Source organism: Actinia tenebrosa, unplaced genomic scaffold (assembly GCF_029948245.1).
Source record: "Actinia tenebrosa isolate PJP-AT-01 unplaced genomic scaffold, QUT_ActTen_1.0 PGA_scaffold14__42_contigs__length_11649687, whole genome shotgun sequence".
Lineage (NCBI taxonomy): Eukaryota > Metazoa > Cnidaria > Anthozoa > Actiniaria > Actiniidae > Actinia > Actinia tenebrosa.
The window spans coordinates 1,243,287-1,260,495 of record NW_028292574.1 but is presented as its reverse complement, the minus strand read 5'-3'; the positions used below and the strand labels follow the sequence as shown (position 1 = coordinate 1,260,495).

Genomic DNA, 17,209 nt, shown 5'->3' with positions numbered 1-17,209 from the left:
GTTGAACATTGAGTATTGAGTTAGTTTATGTTATTTGGTTTACTGCTGCAATTCCGACTGAGTCGAGCCGGAAATTTACTAGTAGAAACATCTAATTTTGATCTATTATTCATGCTTTGATTTAGTTTTCAAAATAGTATTAGTTTTTGCAGGACATTGAAAATCGAAATAGCGAAATATCTTGCGTACATAAATAAATATTATTTAACTGAGACCCTGACTTGAAAGGCCATTCTAGTCTTCCTACTGTCTTCCTATCTCTCGTATCCCACCAGACTGTATGACGTCACCCATTACCCAGATTGCTGTTAGGTCAGCGAGAGAAAAAAACATGGCCGAGTTTCGAGTGAGTTTGTGCTGAGAATATTATCCAAGTCAAATTACTAGAAACGATTATTTACCTTGAATACCAAGCTAGAATTATACCCGCAGGGCCTTAAATGAGCATATATATCAGTATGGACTCCCTCAAAGGCTTATTAAACCTGGTAGGCCTTCGTTTTGTATTTGTAGCTCTATCAAAAATATGGACGCTTGTTCTCTACGTTCTACGAAGCAATCTCAAAATGGTAAGCTTTTTTTATTTTTTGCTTCAGTTTTTGCTTTAATAGTGGTGGAAGTTCACATTGTGCAAAGCTGGGCTGTATATTTGTATTCGTGTGGTGGCTCAGGGTTCTTTCGGTTTGGACCTTGGCGTTGAAAACTCGTACTGTTCGCAGCCGGCGAAAGTCATTACTTTGTTAGTTGTTGGATGAAAACTTTAACTGTTTTTTCATAACACTTCTCCTCTTTGCTAAGCTAGTGGTTAAATTACAGCAAGCTTATATAACAAATAAACTACCTAATAGGAATTGCAAATGCTGAGTACAAACTTAGAATAAACAAAGCAGGAAAGAAGAACCGTACTTGTTTCGTTTCCATTTTCGAAGAAGTGTTTGCTTGTTTTGATTGTTGTAAAACCTTTTCACATTTAACAAAAGTGCAGTATCTGTTCGAATTGTACATATGCAGTCTTTTAGAGGTGCAAAAGAAGATTTGATAGTTTAATACAACATAAATAGAGCCACTGTGGCTAGATTTCTACAGGTGATGTCTTGAATAAGGAAATCTAAAACTGAAAACCGTTTTGCCGGTGTTTCTAATTTCCTTCGTGAAAATAATCGCCCTGGTATCAGCTATGAGGAAAGCTTGCAAATATATATATGTTTAAAGAGTTTGAGCCACACTGCAAGTACTTTGATTTGCAAACAAAAAATTTGAATAGAAGTGTCAAAAAACTCAGGTTCTGAGATGCAAAATTTGCATTGTATCTTGGTAACTAAGCATACAGCTTTATCTATATAATAAATTTGGTTAAAAATATCATTCAGGTTTTTTCACAGCTCATGTTCCTGTTCTTAAAGGAAGATTGTGTAAATATTTGCATAAGCTGAAATAAGTGCATCTGATTCCAAATTCAAATCTTGGGTTTTTCCTCCATGGAGACGAGGTTGGACATGCACGATGCTCCTTATAAAGCGGTGCAATAATATATATTTAGAGCCGTTTTTGGATGAGTGGGAAACATTATGGCAAATTTGTAGCCATACTGCGACCATGCCTAAATTTACCGTCATGTGGATGTTATTTTGTTGCAGCAATGAAATTTATTAGTCTGTTTACTGTATATTCTACTAATCTTGATATTACTGGTTCATACATGTATAAGTTGAAAATGCTTGTGCATAGAACTTACATCAAAGCCATAGTTATTTGAAAAAAAACAAACAGCCAAATAAGACAGTTAAATAATAGGTTAATTACAGTGTCAAGTTGTTCTAGCACTTTAGCACTAAATGGGGACACTTTTTCACTCAAACACACTACCACTACATTCAATGTTCTAAGCACACAATGCTAAACATGTTCTATTTCAGAGCTCAAATTTATATATATTTTTTTATTGATAGATACTGGTAGTGGTCTAATAGCCAAGATTTTAGAACACATTTAGGGTCAATATCAGTTGTGAATGTTTGATTTAAAGTGCCCCTTGGACGAAAAATGCTATCTTTTCGTACAAACTTGAAACTTCGTCCAAATAATCCATACTACCCTATTAATCACCTGTAGAAATTTTTTCTTCATATTCCGACGGGAAGTTTGAAAATTTTGCGTTTTTACTACCGGCCGCCATTAATTTTTCAGTACACGGCCAAAAGGATTATTTTCGGTCAGCGGTGTTCTCGTGACGTCATTTACTCTACTCATTCCAAAACGCTGGCGTCTTTCCTCTTGTTTCTTCGTAAAGTTAGAGAAGTTAGAAGCTAGTTTAATGTAGATTTTTTTAAAGTTTTCACGCTCATATCAGCGACCGAGTACGATATTTTCCTTGTCGACCTTTCTGTTGCTTCAAAAACATGGAAAATGTCAACAGCTTCGAGATATACGACTGTGAAGAGCTCGAACCTATTGCCAACGAAGAAGAGATCGCTGAGTTCAACGAGCAATCCAGAATCGAGCTCGAAGAAGAAGAGATGCTAAGAAGAAGATTTTGTGGGGAGTCCAGGCAATGGTAAGACACTTAAAACTTTAATTAAGCAAGGACAAATCACAAGTGAAGTTAAGACGTCTTCGAGAATACGCAGAAGCAGCAAACAAATTTTCATCGGAAGATTAAGGAACGCGTATAAAAACAAGAGCCAATCTGTATGTTCTAAGCTTTCTTGAGTTGTTTAAAAAACAAACTAGTGGGGTTCTTTGTTTGTGTTAGGTGATGTTGCTCTCATTTGAACATTTTTTATTCAAAGGACAAGTGCAAATTATGATGAAGAAAATCCGAGTTTCGTGATATTTCTATAAGGATATATAGGTACATTTGTTTTGATACGATCTTTGTTTTATTTACCTAGGTGCACTTGTTATAATTGTTGCCTAACTCTAGTAACAAAGCAAGAAGAGTGCTTTTGTTGCAATGACATCATGAGATGCATGGACAAACTGAATGAACTGGATCAACAAGTTCAATGTATTACATGTCACCCTGGCTTTGAATCTGTGTGTCTAGACAAGTATGTTCTGGAAACCGCTGCAGTGGGACTGAAGACAAGAAGGAACAGGAGTTATACTATTCTTAGAGAAAAGGGCTTTGCTAAAGAATCAGAGTAAGTATTGATTGAGCTTTATTGAGGTCTCTTCAGGCTCCAGGATTAACAGAATATTTCCGATATTTTGTTATACTATGTATACAGTAATAAGAATAGCTGGCAAAAGCCCAAATAATATAATACGAATCATACCCAGAACCAATTATTTCATTGGGACTGAATTAATCCAGCATATGCATTATATGAAAATGAATAATAGCTAGTAGACTTTTTGGCCCAGTACTTCTTAGATTTTGTACTCGGTCTACCTATACTTGCATTCAATATGCTAATACACCTAGCATAGTATATAATTATTTTGAAATTTGTATCGTAATTGAATTGATTATGAAAAAATCAAAATGTTTAATAAATACTCCTTTATCTTTCAGATTTCTTCGATCTGTTGCATACAGACAATTTTTTCGATTCATATGGGATTTCACTGGCAATTCAAAAAGACTACCTCTGCCCTGTTGTGTTTATAATAGCATACGAAGAGCATTTCCATCTGAAGATGGAAGTTATAAAGGCTTCCTGGAAGAAGACGAAGGACAAGTAGTGTCAGACGAAGAGTCGGAAAGTGAAGAACAATCAGATGAATGAACTGAAACTAAAACGAATCCTATGAACAATAGTAAGATAGTGAGTAATAAATCTTTCAAGAATATGTTATACCATCTGACATCCATAAGCAAATTCATAATGGTATTCAACATTTTTTTGATGATTTTTTACGATTACTTCATATGCTACTGGTTATATAAACGGTTGCATTCCTCTTTGTCATGGCCCTTCATTGGTTGCCCGCATTTTCTGCAGTGAGGTGCTCTTCTGTCATTTCGTGCAGCATTTCTTTCTTGTGTCAAGTTTTGCAATTGTTCCTCTGAAATAAAATTATATAAGAACCTTAGGGAATACAGAGACATTATTCATTCAACAATTACAAAACCTTCCATGTGAGGTACTATTCTATTACCATTTTTATGCAAGTGTGATTCTAACTTTGCAAATTTTCACCTTTTTTAATATTGAACAGTCATGTTATTCTAGAAATACGAATATATTACCTGTACATGTGGGTGGGACAAGTTGTGTTTCTTTTCCTTTTCTGTTTTGATGCTTGTTAATTGCCTCTTCCTTTGTTTCTTTTTCCAACATACTATGCATAGGTTCTGGCACACTCTCCTCCAGCTCTATTCTCAACTGTTTAAGATCAGCTCTAGGTGTTTCAACCAGGCATTTGAATATATCGTCCACATAGTCTGAAATAATATGAATAAAGTTTGAGACATTTTTTCTCTTATAGTACAGATTTTGAAAAAGTTTACAACTTTGTTTACTTATTTCATTTTTTTTCCTAAGAACTATTTCATTGATAGAGCATTACGAGTTATTTACTTTTTGTGGAGTTGGTATAGAACTTTTCCACTGAACTATTTCTGTTTTTCTCACTGCGACCTCCTAGAAAAAAGTTTTTTTTTTTGCACTTGTTCTAGTTCATGGGAAAAATCAGATTTAAAATACTTTGTACTTACCATAATTCTGGGGTACTCTCACTTCACGAACTGTCCCTTCCCCATTCTTGTATTTGGCATAGACTACTTTCAACTTCTTATCTCCATGATCATCAATTTTTGATTCTGTCACAATTATAGTTAAAGTGAAGGGCAGCTAGTATTGTCCTGAAAGGAAGTACATTTAACCATTTTAGTTTCTCCTTTTGTTATTTTTAGCTATTGCTGTAAAGGGAGGACAAACTTCAGTGTTTTGTATTGGTGGAGTGCGTTTAAACCTATATTGGAAAAACATCATATGTGAAAATGTATTCTTACCTGCAGAAGCATGAATGAAATGATAAAAGAAAGACATGAAAAGTCTTTTATCTCTTCATTATTTCTTTTCACTAAATTAAATATACATGCTACTGCTCATTTTTCATATGACAAACTTCTTGCAACAAGGTGCAAGTCATTGGTAAGGGAGCATCAATGTACAAATACTGTCAACAAACAAGTAACTTACCTACTAAACATGCCCAAATAAGAGAATGACAGCATCTTTGGCGCAAACTGGTTGACCACAGAGTGAAAGCCTTCTAGGGAGCTTGTTTGTGCAATGGGAGAAGCATTTTTGATTGCTTTGCTTAGACTGACTTTGGTGAGTTTTTCAAATATCTTTTCATATGCCTCTGAACCTATGGAAGTGATATTCAAATTATAGCATGGATAATTTCATCATAAGGTCTATTTAAATTATAGCATGGATAATTTCATCATAAGTTACATTAAAAATAGCATTGTCATATTTACTTTTAGTGAGCCACACTCTAGGAGTAGCTAGGATTCCATGTGTGCATTTATTGAACAGTTGGTTTGGCAGGCCAGTGTGTTTGTTGATGATGTGATAGAGGAAGGCTTGGAATTTTGCCAACTTGACTGCACCTAAATGCGCTGGTGTTGACATTACTGCCCAATAAAAATGACGAACACATGCTTTACGCCAACGACCTATTACTTCACATGATTTTTCTTTGGCAAGTTTGGTGATGATTTTCTGTATTTCTAAAAAAACAAGTTTTCATAAATACAAGAACAAGAAATAAATTTGGCTTGAAATGGAAACAACAGTTAATGCCAACACAATATAGGTATGTGTACTATACACTACCACATACTTTTTGCTATGTGCCATAAATCAAAGTAATGGCAGATTGTAGGCTTTCCATTGTCTTTGCATAATTTTGGACATTCTTCTTTCATCCATTTGGTGATAGATGTGTGACGGTCTGATATGAACTGTTTTATCAGCATTCCTGTGGTGAGGAGGTACATAATGGACCTTTGGTGGCCAAGGAATTCCATTTGGGAACTGCTTCCAGCTTCATTTGCCTGTAAGAATAAAATCATGAGTCTAATAATAAATGGCCACTAACAGAAAACAAATATTCCCTTTAATATTGTTATTATATTTTTACTATTGTTGTTATTACATTTAGCTGTACTAATAATAATAGCAATGTTATAGTAAAAATATTAACAACAATAAGAATTAGAATAAGTGGAACTTAGTAAAAAAAATATAAGCTATATCCCCTCCCCCCAATCTGTCCCTGTAGTTACAAATTATAAATGTGATCAAAATTCACCTGAATGAGAACTATGTTGATGATGAGGCCCAACGTACAACAGAAGATAGTATAAGTGCCATATTTGGCCGAGTGTCCCATGCTATCATGGCGAGCATCTCCTGCCAAATCCACTTCTACCCCATTTAATTTGTCTATTAGACCTTGTTGGTACTGCCGCCAGAATGAGACAATTGCTGGTATTAACAAATGTCTCTGATGATAATAGTAGGTCGTTTCATTATAGACCATTACGTTGATGTGCCTCAGCACCAGTAGCACTTTCCTGATGGAGGCCCCAGCTGTCAAAATGCCAAAACTTAAAAGAATGTTTACGGCTGGGAATTTTCCCAATATTAAGGGCTGACTAAGCCAAGTGCTGGTCTTTTTGCATTTACTGCAAAGTGTAGTGACAGTTATCATTGTCCCAGTCTGTTTCGTGGAAATTGATGGCTTGGGGTGACAACACAGGTGGCAAAATTGAAATAACAAGAGCAGGTTAGATAGAAACACAATACACTTTGGTTGCTCTCTACAATCTTTTCCTTCTGTGGTCAATCTGAAGTGGAAAAAAAAAAAAACAACACACATATATATATATATATATATATAAACACTGTGATGCCTTTTCAAGGTAAAAGCCCTGCCCCCCCCCCCCCCCTGAAATCATTCTGGGGCTACCATAGAGTGTTGCTTTGAGTGCTTGCATAAAACATTCAGCAACAAGTGAAATTCACAGGATCAGTGCAAGCACTCGAGTATGATTGATGAAAGTTAATACATTTTATATATTATATTATTATGAATGATGTGGTGTATCAACCTTGCTTAGCGCAGTTTGTGCTTGTAGTTACCTGGGGTCAAGATTGTCACTCTAGGGGTTACTATATTCTGGATTGTCTTCACCCAGCTCATTGTACTTGCCATCATTGGCAATGAGAGGTTCCTCCTCCATGGCCACTTCATTGTCTTGGTTGAAGACTTTGTCAACTTCCCTCTGTACTTTTTCCTGCCACTCAGGGTCACAGATATCCTCCTCCTCAATGTCCATTTCTTCATCATCAGATTCAGGTTCATGATTGTAATTATCAGTCTGACATCCTATTTTTAAAATGTTGTGCAAAAAAGATAAATAAATTTATATTTCTTTGATATACTTTCATCGTTGTCATTATATCATCATTATTACGTAATATTTATTAATATTTTTTATGACAATAACCTCTAGCTTACCTTGTGAAAACACTGTAGACTTTTTAGTTGCTTGTTCAAGAGCAGCAAGCAGCTGACTTTCTGTTCTCTCCAACTTTTTCACCTGTGTCTTCATGGATTTTAAGTCTGCTTTAAGTTGCAAGACTTCTGTTTGTAAGTACACACATTCCTCACACGATGTGGACTTGCTTGTTGTGCTTGGGACCAGAAGTTCCTAAAAATGATAAGCAAGAATTGATTCAGGTCGTTCATAATAAGTATCACTATAACAGAGTAACAATGTAGCTGAGCCTTAATATACCTACGCTGTAGTTTTCATTTTTTGTTGTTGCAAAATCAAAAAAGTTATGTATATGATCATTACCTCTTCATGTGTACTCTCAATTCTGGTATTGTTTTCGCAGTCCAACCCGAGGTTTTGTTGCTGTTCATTTTGGGGCGACTCCTGGTCATTTCGGTCTTCAACTTCGTCCACTTCTAGGTGACTATTAGCAGCCATTTGTTCAGCTTCTTCTTCAACATTTTTAGCAGGCTGAAGGATGTTTTTGAGGGCCTGAAAAAGACATTCAAAAAATACTTCCATTTTCAACGAGGCCAATTCATTGAAGCAATTGTTCCACAATCAAAATAAAAACGCCGACGAATAATTGCTACTTTGATATGCCGCACTAGTGAATTTTTGAAGCAGCCGCGCGACATGTTTGTCTAGAAACAAGTTTTCTTGTAAAGGCCGTCGTTCACATGTAACGCTTTGATTGGTTTGACGAATAAGCAGATGCTTTTTTTTACTTTTATGACATGTCAAAAAAATGTTTCATTTACGGATAATTGATAACGCAAAGAAGAAAAACAAAGTTTTAGTTATACTCACGTGGCGGCGGCTTCTGTCACTGACAGAAGTTTCTTGTTGCTGCTCTGAAAGCCAGATCGTTGGAGTTGCTCTCGGAAGCAAACGTCTTTGCATTCCCTCGATATGTAGTGCCCTTGCGAAAACCTTTTCTTCAAAGTGTAGGGAGCACACAACGAATCTTCCTGGCGGGTTGAAGTTCGCCCTGTGAAGACGCACAAACCTTTTCCATTTGTCGCCGTCTTGCTTGTTTTTCGGCGAATAATGCAACGATATACCATTCGATTTGTTGGCGAAATTATTACAACCAAAAACCACACAGCGATTTGCTGGCATTTTACTCGCCGTGAGCTCTCTAGAAATTATTTGTAACTATAACACGAAAGTTTGACAGAGTTTGTATACTGATTAGCCACGAGTGTTTTGGAATGAGTAGAGTAAATGACGTCATAGCCCTCACTCATCCCCAGTCTTCTGAGCCAAATCATTGATCAAGAAAATTAATGGCGGCCGGTAGTAAAAACGCAAAATTTTCAAACTTCCCGTCGGAATATGAAGAAAAAATTTCTACAGGTGATTAATAGGGTAGTATGGATTATTTGGACGAAGTTTCAAGTTTGTACGAAAAGATAGCATTTTTCGTCCAAGGGGCACTTTAAGACTTTACTGTAAACTGTAAATCCCTCACTTGCTCAAGGACTCACTCGTTCTTGATATGGGAATATATTATTATGAAGTTAAATGTTATCATATAGGGAAAACAATTTGTACAAATCATAACTGAATGGCTTCATGGCAGTTACAGTCAAAGCGTATAAAGCTTACCCCACTCCGTTCCATTAACAGTTTCATTATTCAAATATTGCAATTTATTATAATCCTTTTTGAGAATATGAAGACTCTGGATTCAAAATAATAACTGATTCAAAACTTGAATTCTCATTGGATCATTCCATTTGAGGAAAAGTATAATCCAATCAGAATTAGAATTTTGAATCCGGTATTATTTTGAATCCTGAGTCTTGGTTTTGGATCATGAAATCCATGAAACTCTAAAAAAGTTAGTGTTGAGCACTGGTGATGCAAAGTTTCATTTCAATTTGCAAAGCACTGTAGGATAGGGATATGCACCAGTAGATCATATGACACTGTGACTGTAATATAGTACGCACACATATTGCTTGAGACTTTTGATTCAGGGTTTTTAAGGTTAATTTTTTTTGTTCCTATGTTAATGTTTATTTCAGGTAATTCAGCATAAGACTATCAAGTATGATATATATCCATTATCACCATTATCTATAGAACGACTTAGTAAGTATCTTTAGTGTACCATATATATTTTGTACCATTCTAGTATACTGAAACCTTTGTGTGTGACAATCGAAGCATATCTCGGAGGTGGGCTATTAGAACGCATTATTTTTAGGATATTGGAGCAGAAAGAAATAACTATATTGTACCTGTATATACTGTGGTTTCTCTTCTGGTCTTCCCTGAGGTTTCTCTGCATTTTATAATGACTTATTAATTTCCTCTCTTTACGAAAGTTGATGTCTAAATTACCATGGTTAATACAGGGCTCGAAATAGCAGCCTGCCAATGGCCAAGTTTAAGATTTAAAGGTTTAAGGCAAAAATAATTATGAACAAATGAAAATTTATTATTACAGGCACAGTTTACTGGACATCATCTTTCACTGTTTTTTATTTGGTGTTCATTCCTATTCACAAATGAATCGCCTTAATTCAAAAATATTACCGGTTGAAAGAATGTCTCTTGACTTATACTCTCCATGGTAAAACCCTCCGTTTATTTTTTGGACGCATAAACATGTGTACGTATCATCACTTTTCAATCTTAATACTCTTACAGAACCAATATCTGTATATATTCCTTTTTACAATAACTTACAAATTTCTCGTGCGCCGATTGGTCATTTTTTATCATCAATGAGAGGACAGACAGATACAGTAAAGCTGACGTCAATGAGCGCACGCTCTTTCCGTTGGTTGTTTTGATTGCTAAAAATGAGAAGTTTTTATCGTTTTTGTTATTGTAAAAAAAAAATAGACATCAGTTTTTTGTATCTGTTCTCTTGTTCACCATAAATACCGTCATCACATTGTCAAAGTAGTATGCGGATCCACTCGCCTACGTCTCGTGAATCCACACTACTTTGACAATGTGATGATGCAATTTATCGTCAATAAGAGGACAGACACATACAAAACTGATGTCTATTTGTTAAATTTAGAACCCTGTAATAACACATATTATAAGCCAGTATAATCTTGAATGTTTCTTTCCAGAACTTGTAAAGAAAAAGACATTGGTTCTAGATTTGGATGAAACTTTAGTTCACACACATCATGATGGGTAAGAATATCGTATATTTTGTACTGTTGCTTGAATTGTGCCATGTCTTTGTGGGCAGGAATGAGATGTCTCATACTCTTGAAAATATGATATTGTTTGAGTTATATCCATATTAATGTTATCCCATTCCAGCCCAAACCATTCCTTAAATAAGTATGGTTTCTTGTTTTTATATGGTGCTGCTTGTAGTACTGCTTGGGTATCATAATTCAACTAAACAGACTCTCTTATTCTTAAGGTGTTTGTACAGTATGTGGGATAAATGGTGAAAAATTATGTAAAGCAGAACTGTCGGAAGTGACGCAATGGCATTATCACTATGCAAATTGAGTTGAACATTGCATGTGAGAGTGCGAGAGCAAGCGAGAGTACGGTACAACAGGTTGATTTGTAAACCTACAGCCGATCCGAGTGTGCATTTGCAACATAGCAAAACAGTCTATTATTATTATATATTTATTACTATTGCAGCTTACATTATCTGCTGTTGTGTTGTTTAGGGGGTTGAGGGGGGGGGGGGGGGAGGATGAGTTACATTTTTTGTCATCTGGTTTTGGAGTAGTAAATTAGTTGAGAGAATCTATCCTCTTCCAAGAAATGAGAACACCTACAGCTATATGTCAGTTGATCTTCTGATTTTTCCACAGTGTCGCAAGACAAACAGTCAGACCAGGCACTCATCCAGATTTTACCATGAGGGTAAGAGTATAGATTATTATATAGATCTTATGTTACTATAGACGCCTTGCATTGATTTCATAGCTGAGAAATTAACCTTTTCGGTGCTAGCCGTAATGGAGTATAAATTGTTTAAGATTGTGTTACTGTCACCAAAAAGTTTGAAACTTGTTCTTGAATTTCCTTACAAATGTATAGACTTTAAATGAACTATTTACTTAGTTTGTTTAGTTAGTTCTCTAAATACAAGTAAACATCATTTTATTAGCTTGATTGAAGCTTTTCTTACTGCTCTTAAGAAATCTGCACCCAAATTTTTTCTTTAAAGTCAGCGAATTTGTATGAAAATCCGATAACGATGTCGGAACTTTTTGGTGAAAATAAGACAATTCAAGCTAGCGCTGAAAAGGTGAATTGTTCTTGCTGAGAACATGCAAAAAGTATCTACTGTTTTGTCCCACAGAAGAATTTCTCTCTTGACTCAATGCAAGGGGTCTATTCATAGGTGGTGATGAAGATAAATGGGTAGAGGGTATACCTTATGACTAACTTGTAAAATGTTATTAGTTGAAGGAAGTGTTCATCATCTATGTAGTAATCATTGTCTATTCATACAGTGTACCTACAGTACACTATAGGGGGTAGTTTGAAGGGTAGAGGATACATTGTAATGACTGACTTGTAAAGTATTATTGGGTAGTTTGAATGTTTAAGGTGTGGTAAATAGGATTAATTTTTAAATATTTATATTATGAACACTGTTAGAAAGATAGTTCGTGCAGCTACAGTATTGAACAATTATTCCCCGAAGGCGAAGTGATTATCGGGGAATGTTTACAGAGATGTGAGTCTTCGAACGGAGAGGTAAATATTCCCCAGTAATCACTCAGCCTGAGGCAAATAATATTGTTTTAGTATAAATACACAGGTTATTCTTTCAAAAAAAGAAAAAAAAGAAGATAAAAGGCATTTTTTCCTGGTAACAGCAACAAAGCGGCTGGCCGCCATATTGTTTTTTCGCTCGAGGTGATTATCTTGTGATAGTGTGAGTTTCTTGACCAATCAGCTCTCGAGATTTTCTAGAATCACCTGCGTATTTTTACTAACAGTCTATATTGCATGGGAAGAATATGTGTACATCTAGCTCAATTTACTAATGTGACACTAGAGCAGCAGATGCTGTAAACACTTAAAGCTTGTTGGTAGTACTTATAGAGAACCTTTCTGCTAACCATATGCTCCATGTTCTTTTTAACTTTACAGCTTTCAATAGATAGACATCCTGTTATGTTTTCAGTTTACAAAAGACCACATGTTGATTTTTTTCTTGACTGTGTAAGTAAATTGCTTAAGCTAATTATTATTATTATTTAGATCTATATGAACAGGATGGTAAAGGGGTACGAATCACATTTCATGGAAACAGGGTGTTAAAGGGGTACGAATCACATTTCATGGAAACAGGGTGTTAAAGGGGTACGAATCACATTTCGTGGAAACAGGTGGTAAAGGGGTACGAATCACATTTCATGGAAACAGGGTGGTAAAGGGGTACGAATCACATTTCATGGAAACAGGGTGGTAAAGGGGTACGAATCACATTTCATGGAAACAGGGTGGTAAAGGGGTACGAATCACATTTCATGGAAACAGGGTGGTAAAGGGGTACGAATCACATTTCGTGGAAACAGGTGGTAAAGGGGTACGAATAACATTTCATAGAAAATAAAAATGGTCAAATCACATTTCACAAAATGATGAAATTGGCCATTTCACGTTTCATGAAAAAAAAAAAAGTGGTCATTTAATGCTGTTGCACAATTAAATAACCTTTTACCATCCCTGTTTCAGTTTCTCTCCTACACACCCATGTATCTGTATGCCATCTCCATAAGACTGCCTACTACTCAGGCATGTAGAGATATGTAGCAATAAAGATAATATCTTCAAATTTTTATTATTTATTATCTTGTTGATGATGTATAGGTCAGTCAGTGGTACAACTTAGTTGTTTTTACAGCCAGTACAGAAGTATGTAAAAAAATAATTTCATCTCATTTATGAATAAATAAATAAATATTTAGCAATTATTCGCCGAAGGCGAAGTGAATATCGGGGAATATTTACTGAGACGCGAGTCTTCAAGCTTTTTAATATTGATAGGAATGGGGTTTACTTTCATTTCTTCAATTTCCTCATCGGAAATTGTAGCAAAATGACTGCCGACAGATGTCATTTTAATGCCGACTCAATATTCCGAGATTCAGAGGTGAATATCGCACAATATTCACCTCCAATTAACCAATGAACGCGCACGTTCTTAGGAAGTACACAAGTTGGTATATGCTAAGTATCTATATATACACAGTATCATACGATTTGAATGACAAATATATGAATTGTTGTTGTGATTTGCTAATAAATTTGCTTACTCAACAGCAATATGGATCAGCAGTAACAGATCATTTAGATAACAATAGGGGTATTTTGACAAGAAGATACTTTAGACAGGTAAACAGATGGAATTTATTTAAATTACATTTAAAGTGTTACTATGACGAAAATCGCTCAAACTTGGATTCAGCTGAAACTTCCTAAGAATACTCTTTAAAGGTCCAATAATCACTGTATGAAATGTTTTCTCGATATTCAGGACGAAAGTATGATATTTTTACGATTATTTTTTGGAGTCTGTGACATCATACACTCAACATCAAACATTGCTACGTATATTTCTTTGTATATAAATCCTTAATTTATTTTATTCCTATGAAGCCCAAAGGGTGGCTAATGTGCTTATTTCACATTACTTGTGACTATAATTTATATTTTGGGGTGTTTGGGCATTTCTTTCTCCCTTTACTACTGATATTTTGATCATAAACTACAAAGAAATGTATGGAGCGATGTTCGATGTTGAGTGTATGATGTCACAGACTCCAAAAAATAATCGTAAAAATATCATACTTTCGTCCTGAATATCGAGAAAACACTTCATACAGTGATTATTGGACCTTTAAAGAGTATTCTTAGGAAGTTTCAGCTGAATCCAAGTTTGAGCGATTTTCGTCATAGTAGCACTTTAATAAAATTATGTCTAGTGATGTGACGACAGAAGTACTGAATCCTGAAGGTTCTTTATCATTGCCATGTCATGCCATTTGACCAGAATTTAGTTCCGATTGTAACCAGAGGTTGTCCAATAACGGGACTTTATTTTAAGCTCTGATACTAATTATTGTAATAATCTATTTGATGTTCGACAGCATTGCAGTACACATTTATTACAACATGGGTTTGGTTGTTATGTCAAAGATTTATCTAAAGTATGTGATGATCTTTCATCAGTATTTATACTTGATAACTCTCCTGAAGCTTACACCTATAACCTTGGTGAGTAACCTGCCTATTGATATGAGAAAAAACTAAGAGATAACTGTCAGTGGGAGTATCTGATAGAGATTTGTTTGTTCAGTTAATTAGCACAAATAGACCTATCCCGAATTCGCTTGACTGACCAAGAAACAATGGTTTGAAGTCGAGACTGAACTTGATTCTTTTTATCTATTGAGCCCAACCTCGACTTGAAACCATTGTTTCGTGACCAGTCAAGCAAATTCGGGATAGGTCTATTGTGTTATACTTTCATTCATGAGGAAATACAAGTTCTAGGACTTTCATAGTAATAGTTGTCATAAGAATCATACAAGTGAGGCTATCGGGTGTATATAATGCCTGTTATCTTATTTCCATCTCCTTTGCATGCATAATATCTGCTATTGGTGCAAACACACACACTACTACTACATTCAATGTTCTATGCACACAACTCTCAACTAAGGGGTTGATTTTTTCCCTTGTAGCATAGGTCTGGAGAAAACAACACATCAAACAAACTCAATTCACATAATGTGTCAGTAGGGCTTGAACCAGTGACCTTTGGAACCACAGTGTTAAAAGTTGTTGAAGCAAAGTCATTTAATTCAAAAAATCTAATTGTGATAAGGACAATAACATGCATATTAAAAAGATTAGCGCTCAAGGCCTAAGTGTTATATGGATTATGTTTTGTAAGTTAAAAACATGGATAAAATTTTTCAGGATCGATTGTACCCCTCTTGACCAATCAGAATTGAATAATTTTTAATTATTGAGTGAACTAGAAGTAATAATACCTATTGTACTTGAGGTTGTGCAACATCCTACAGTAGTACACTAACTATTTATTTCCATTTATATTATTGAACGATGGTGTATCTTTTGTGCTTGCAGATAATGCTATTGCAATAAAATCCTGGTTTGCAGACCCATCGGACACAGCACTTTTGAATCTTTTACCCATGCTGGATGCGTTACGGTTTGTTTCAGATGTGCGTTCAATATTAGGACGTAGAATACATACATATACCAAACAATAACCTTGATAAATAGAGGCAGAGTAATTAAACATGTTATTGAGTTCTAAAAAAATTGGCTTGTATAATAGTTTTTTCTTTTGTAAAATCTGGGAAGAATTTTTTCCCTGCGAACTACGAGTCTATATTGTACTGTAATTAGGAAAATTTGTGTCTTTTATGGAGGACTCTTATGAGGCAAACTTTAGAAATAGAAACAGAATTTATAAGAAAAACTAGATGACAATGATGACAAGATGTCATCGAAACGTAGTAATTTTTTGTCACTAGTTTTTCTTATAAATTTTATGGAGGCAAAAGAAAACATTTTGTGAAAATAGTGTATGGATGGCCTTGTTGCATAAAGTATGATAAAGCGTTTCAAATTTCTAAGACCACACATAACATTACTACAGATTTTGGTCTATTTTCTGGTGTACTCTTGGTGTCTGACCATCAAACTTGCAATAGTCTAAGGTTATAATAATTAGATTGATTGACCAGATTACGCAAAAATTCGAGAATGGTCTGTTTTCTTGCAATCACCACAAACGTTTGCAGAATGAAAGAATGTTTAGTCTTCTAACCAAACACCTCAAAGTTGTTTTAGAAAATGAGGCTGTGCCTTGTTTTCTCTTTTGTCAACTTTCTTCTCCGTGTTTGGATATTGGATTAAATACCATATAAAGAAAGTATGCCAACCTGTTGTATTGATGGTTTTCACGGTGGCCATGTTGGAGGAATTTGACAAAAGAATTGACAATGGATTCTTTTGTTGTATCCTCCAACATGGCCGCCGTGTCTCTTGTTATTTAATTCTCTTGGGAATGGTTGAAAACCATCAATTGGGGTCTCAAATCTACCATGTCAAATCAGAAACTTATTAGTTGTTATTTTATGAGAGCTAATCTACTGTATGGTTAAATACTAGATTTGTTTGTACTTAAGGTATGGTGCGTGCCATGTATCCATGAAACGAAACAAAGATGTATTGTCAAACTGCAGCTATTTTGTACTTGATAGTGAATATTAGAGTGCATACCATATACAGATATATCAAAAAAGGTTGAATACTGAATACTGCATACTGAATAGTGCATTCCAAGACCAAAGTGCATTGTGGGTCATAGTGACATTGTCTAAAGTAGGATTAATAATAATTATTTATTCTATTTTTAGTGTATTTCATCTGAAACAATATACTAACTACATGTAAGGAGTTAATTGCTGTATATTTACTTTTTATTTTAAATTAATGAGACCCACGATGCCCTTTGGTCTTGGAATGCAACATTTAGTATGCACTATTCAGTATTCAACCTTTTTTGAAGTAGCTGTTATCCTTGAAAAAGTTAATCTTACAAAATTGTAATACTCATTAGTGCAAAGTTTTGTAGGTCTACGGTCTACTGAGGTCGCTGAACTTACTCATTCGTGCAAATTTGTG

At 35.1% G+C, this 17,209-nt stretch overlaps 3 protein-coding genes and 1 pseudogene across 6 annotated transcripts; 2 read left to right on the top strand and 2 right to left on the bottom strand.

The window, feature by feature from the left end:
- The first annotated feature begins 289 nt into the window (after positions 1-289).
- On the top strand, positions 290-16,766 carry LOC148911147 (CTD nuclear envelope phosphatase 1A-like). Of its 2 annotated transcripts, XM_089029697.1 has the most exons (9): positions 290-569; positions 9,559-9,625; positions 10,624-10,690; positions 11,338-11,389; positions 12,632-12,703; positions 13,355-13,399; positions 13,808-13,879; positions 14,635-14,761; positions 15,641-16,766. In XM_089029697.1, exons 1-9 carry the CDS (start codon positions 441-443, stop codon positions 15,784-15,786), a joined length of 777 nt encoding a protein of 258 aa, XP_088885823.1. In that variant the 5' UTR covers positions 290-440; the 3' UTR covers positions 15,787-16,766. The 2 variants fall into 2 exon arrangements, with proteins under 2 accessions (XP_088885823.1, XP_088885824.1); XM_089029698.1 differs by lacking the exon at positions 9,559-9,625 and having other exon boundaries at positions 292-569.
- On the top strand, positions 2,030-6,836 carry LOC148911149 (uncharacterized). Of its 3 annotated transcripts, none has more exons than XR_016119721.1 (5): positions 2,030-2,554; positions 2,892-3,143; positions 3,518-3,770; positions 4,862-5,285; positions 5,902-6,836. XR_016119721.1 is itself a non-coding variant. In XM_089029532.1 (4 exons), the coding sequence occupies exons 1-3, from the start codon at positions 2,400-2,402 to the stop codon at positions 3,729-3,731; spliced, it is 621 nt and encodes a 206-aa protein (XP_088885658.1). In that variant the 5' UTR covers positions 2,030-2,399; the 3' UTR covers positions 3,732-3,770; positions 4,862-6,836. The 3 variants fall into 3 exon arrangements, 1 of the variants encoding a protein (XP_088885658.1); XR_016119722.1 differs by having other exon boundaries at positions 4,862-6,018; positions 6,500-6,836; XM_089029532.1 differs by having other exon boundaries at positions 4,862-6,836.
- On the bottom strand, positions 3,145-6,675 carry LOC148911150 (uncharacterized; annotated as a pseudogene).
- On the bottom strand, positions 6,673-8,963 carry LOC148911148 (uncharacterized). The gene is made up of 5 exons (XM_089029531.1): positions 8,336-8,963; positions 7,829-8,017; positions 7,486-7,678; positions 7,107-7,353; positions 6,673-6,811 (listed from the first exon to the last, which is right to left on the bottom strand). Exons 1-4 carry the CDS (start codon positions 8,645-8,647, stop codon positions 7,127-7,129), a joined length of 921 nt encoding a protein of 306 aa, XP_088885657.1. The 5' UTR covers positions 8,648-8,963; the 3' UTR covers positions 6,673-6,811; positions 7,107-7,126.
- Positions 16,767-17,209: the final 443 nt, after the last annotated feature.

Excerpts from the sequence above, each read along its gene's own strand:
- LOC148911147 (XM_089029697.1), top strand. The coding sequence starts at position 441 with ATGAGCATATATATCAGTATGGACTCCCTCAAAGGCTTATTAAACCTG. Across the intron at positions 12,704-13,354 it reads TTGATTTTTTTCTTGACTGT|GTCAGTCAGTGGTACAACTT; the intron begins GTAAGTAAATTG and ends GATGATGTATAG. Across the intron at positions 13,880-14,634 it reads CAAGAAGATACTTTAGACAG|CATTGCAGTACACATTTATT; the intron begins GTAAACAGATGG and ends GATGTTCGACAG.
- LOC148911149 (XM_089029532.1), top strand. The coding sequence starts at position 2,400 with ATGGAAAATGTCAACAGCTTCGAGATATACGACTGTGAAGAGCTCGAA. Across the intron at positions 2,555-2,891 it reads TGTGGGGAGTCCAGGCAATG|GTGCACTTGTTATAATTGTT; the intron begins GTAAGACACTTA and ends TTATTTACCTAG. Across the intron at positions 3,144-3,517 it reads GGCTTTGCTAAAGAATCAGA|ATTTCTTCGATCTGTTGCAT; the intron begins GTAAGTATTGAT and ends TTTATCTTTCAG.
- LOC148911148 (XM_089029531.1), bottom strand. The coding sequence starts at position 8,647 with ATGCCAGCAAATCGCTGTGTGGTTTTTGGTTGTAATAATTTCGCCAAC. Across the intron at positions 7,679-7,828 it reads TTGAGAGTACACATGAAGAG|GAACTTCTGGTCCCAAGCAC; the intron begins GTAATGATCATA and ends TATCATTTTTAG. Across the intron at positions 7,354-7,485 it reads GTCTACAGTGTTTTCACAAG|GATGTCAGACTGATAATTAC; the intron begins GTAAGCTAGAGG and ends TTTTAAAAATAG.